The sequence below is a fragment of the Arachis ipaensis genome, chromosome B06 (assembly GCF_000816755.2).
Source record: "Arachis ipaensis cultivar K30076 chromosome B06, Araip1.1, whole genome shotgun sequence".
NCBI lineage: Eukaryota > Viridiplantae > Streptophyta > Magnoliopsida > Fabales > Fabaceae > Arachis > Arachis ipaensis.
The window spans coordinates 92,841,394-92,844,025 of record NC_029790.2 but is presented as its reverse complement, the minus strand read 5'-3'; the positions used below and the strand labels follow the sequence as shown (position 1 = coordinate 92,844,025).

The 2,632-nt window shown below is 36.6% G+C and overlaps 1 protein-coding gene across 1 annotated transcript; it reads left to right on the top strand.

Moving 5' to 3' along the window:
* On the top strand, positions 279–1,049 carry LOC107647069. Its single transcript, XM_016351194.1, has one exon. The coding sequence runs from the start codon at positions 279–281 to the stop codon at positions 1,047–1,049; it is 771 nt and encodes a 256-aa protein (XP_016206680.1).

Sequence of the window (2,632 nt, the reverse complement as noted above, 5' to 3'; positions counted from 1 at the left end):
ATTTTATCATTCAATTCATGCATAATTCTCATAAAATCATGTAAAATTCACGATGTTTGCTTGAATCAAGATGTAAGTGATTATCTACCCAAAACTTGCTTATTAACTAAGAAAATGCATGAAACTACCCTAAAACAATAAAGAAAAGGTCAGTGAAACTGGCCAAAATGCCCTGGCATCAGTCGCCATCCAAGCCGTTCAGCATGGAGAGAGGTCTAAGACAAGGAGATCCGCTCTCTCCTTTTCTATTTGTTCTTGTTGTTGATGTCCTGCACAGGATGGTGGGTGAGGCAGTCAGGAATGGGTGTATTTCTCCACTGATGGTGGGGAGAGACGGCATAGAGTTATCGCATCTCCAATTTACAGATGACACAATCTTATTTTGCCCACAGGAAACAGAGACACTGGTGAATTACAAGAGACTGTTGCATTGTTTTGAGTGGATGTCGGGCCTGGGCATTAACTTTGATAAGTCAAGCTTGATCTCGGTTAACTGTGACCAGGACTGGGTGACGAATATGTGTGGTTTGTTGGGATGTGCAGAAGCTACTCTACCTGTCAGGTACTTAGAAATTTCTCTAGGTGCAAACCCTCAACTGGTGAAGACCTGGAAACCAATCTTAGACAATGTGGAGGATAAGCTTAGCTTATGGAAAGCGAAATCACTCAATAAAGCTGGTAAGTTGGTCCTCATAAAATCTATTCTTAATAGCTTTCTAGTGTACTACCTGAGCTTGTATAAGATGCCAAAGGCGGTTGTAGAGAAGATAATTAGGTTACAGAGAAGGTTTTTTTGGAGTAAAAAGGATGGAAACAACGGTATACCACTAGTGAGATGGGATATGGTACAAGCTCCGAAAAAGTTAGGTGGTTTAGGTGTGGGGGATGCTTTAATCAGAAATGCATCGCTTCTATTCAAGTGGTGGTGGCACTTTTTTGAAGAAAGATTGTCTGTTGTGGAAGAAGATTGTATGTTCTTGCAACCATTTGTTGTCAAAACAGCCATTACCGTCAAGAGGTGGCCCTTGGAAAGACATTTGCCAGCTTAATGTTAAAGAGCAACAGGTAAGAGATATGATGATCAGTGGTTTGTCTATGGAAGTGGAGAATGGCAGACGTATTCAATTCTGGGAAGACGATTGGTTACAAAGTGGCTCTTTGAAAGATAGTTTTCCTATACTCTTCTCTGTGTCAAATTAACAAGGATCTGTCATTGGGGACTATGGATTCTGGGATGGGCTAGAGTGGGTTTGGAACTTTCAATGGAGGAGAGAATTATTCCAATGGGAGCTGGAGCTACTCAATCAACTTCATGAGTGGCTGCGGTTGGCTAGACTACCATCTGATAGAGAGGATACAGTTATATGAAAATTTGACAGAACATGTGTTTTTTCTACTAACTCTTTTGTGCAGATGATACAGAAGGAGACTCTCTCGGAGGATATCACAAGCTATAGTTTCACCAATACCATATGGAGAGGATTGGTTCCTCCAAGAGTTGAAATGTTTGCTTGGTTTGTCTTAGTAGGCAGAGTCAACACTAAAGAGAGACTCAATAGACTAGGAATTATACATGATGGTGATAATATTTGTGTTCTGTGCAAAAAAGAAATAGAATTTGTGCATCGTCTGTTTCTTGGCTGTGAGTTTACATGGCAGGTGTGGTGTGCTTGGCTGACGAGAGCTGATAGAACTTGGGCTATTCTGGGAACTATCAAAGAGATGTTTGAGAGCTGGATTGAAGCGTCTGGTCGTAACTCGCAGCAAAATAAGTGGCTGATAGGGTTCTTTGTGGTGATCTAGAATATCTGGCTGGAACGGAATAGCAAAGTTTTCCGGAGCTGCGAGACAGGTGTTGATGAAATCAAAAAGAGGTCGTTTTTGAGCTATAGAGAATGGTGTGGTGTTGATCCGTTCGGTTGTTAATGGCAATGTCGGAGATGACAACGGATTAAACCCTGCTGTATGGTGTTTATTGTCCTGTTTATTATTGTTTATTTTTCACATGCTCCACTTTAATGTGTTGAGTTCTCTTTTTTCAAAAAAAAAAGAGAGGAAGAAAAAGAGAGAGAAGTTTGGATAGATATATAGGAATAGATATAGGATGAAAATATATAAAAGATTAAGTAACAAAAAAATATATCTGTACACACAGAAAATTTTGTTAGAAAATATTAGAAAATTTTTAATTGATCCTATTTTGTTAGAAAATGTTAGATATACCGATTTTATTTTGGTTGTATTTAAAGTCACCAAATGACAAAAGTTGATTTGTTTTCACATTTTTATATTTTATGTTTTTTCTCCAAGAAAGAAAGAGTCTATTTCACATGCTACTATTAGAGATTCTCCTAATTAATATGGTCCAATCTTAAATTTGTGGTAGCTTTTGCAATTCGCAAGTTATAATGAAAAAGTAAATAATTAATTCTTCAACTAAAACAACAATGAAAGCAACTTACATCCTAATTTGTCATATTCAAAATCAAAACCTTAGATACTTGTACCATTACAGAATTTAAAAAAAGTTAATTAAAGAATTTAGTTAATAAATATCTTAAAAATTTTAATTTTTTTATATTTTTAATAAAAAAAAATTTAATTTATAAAATTAATATATACTCTTAAGACA

What these genes read in the sequence shown, in the direction of transcription:
- LOC107647069 (XM_016351194.1), top strand. Translation starts at nt 279, where the DNA reads ATGGTGGGTGAGGCAGTCAGGAATGGGTGTATTTCTCCACTGATGGTG.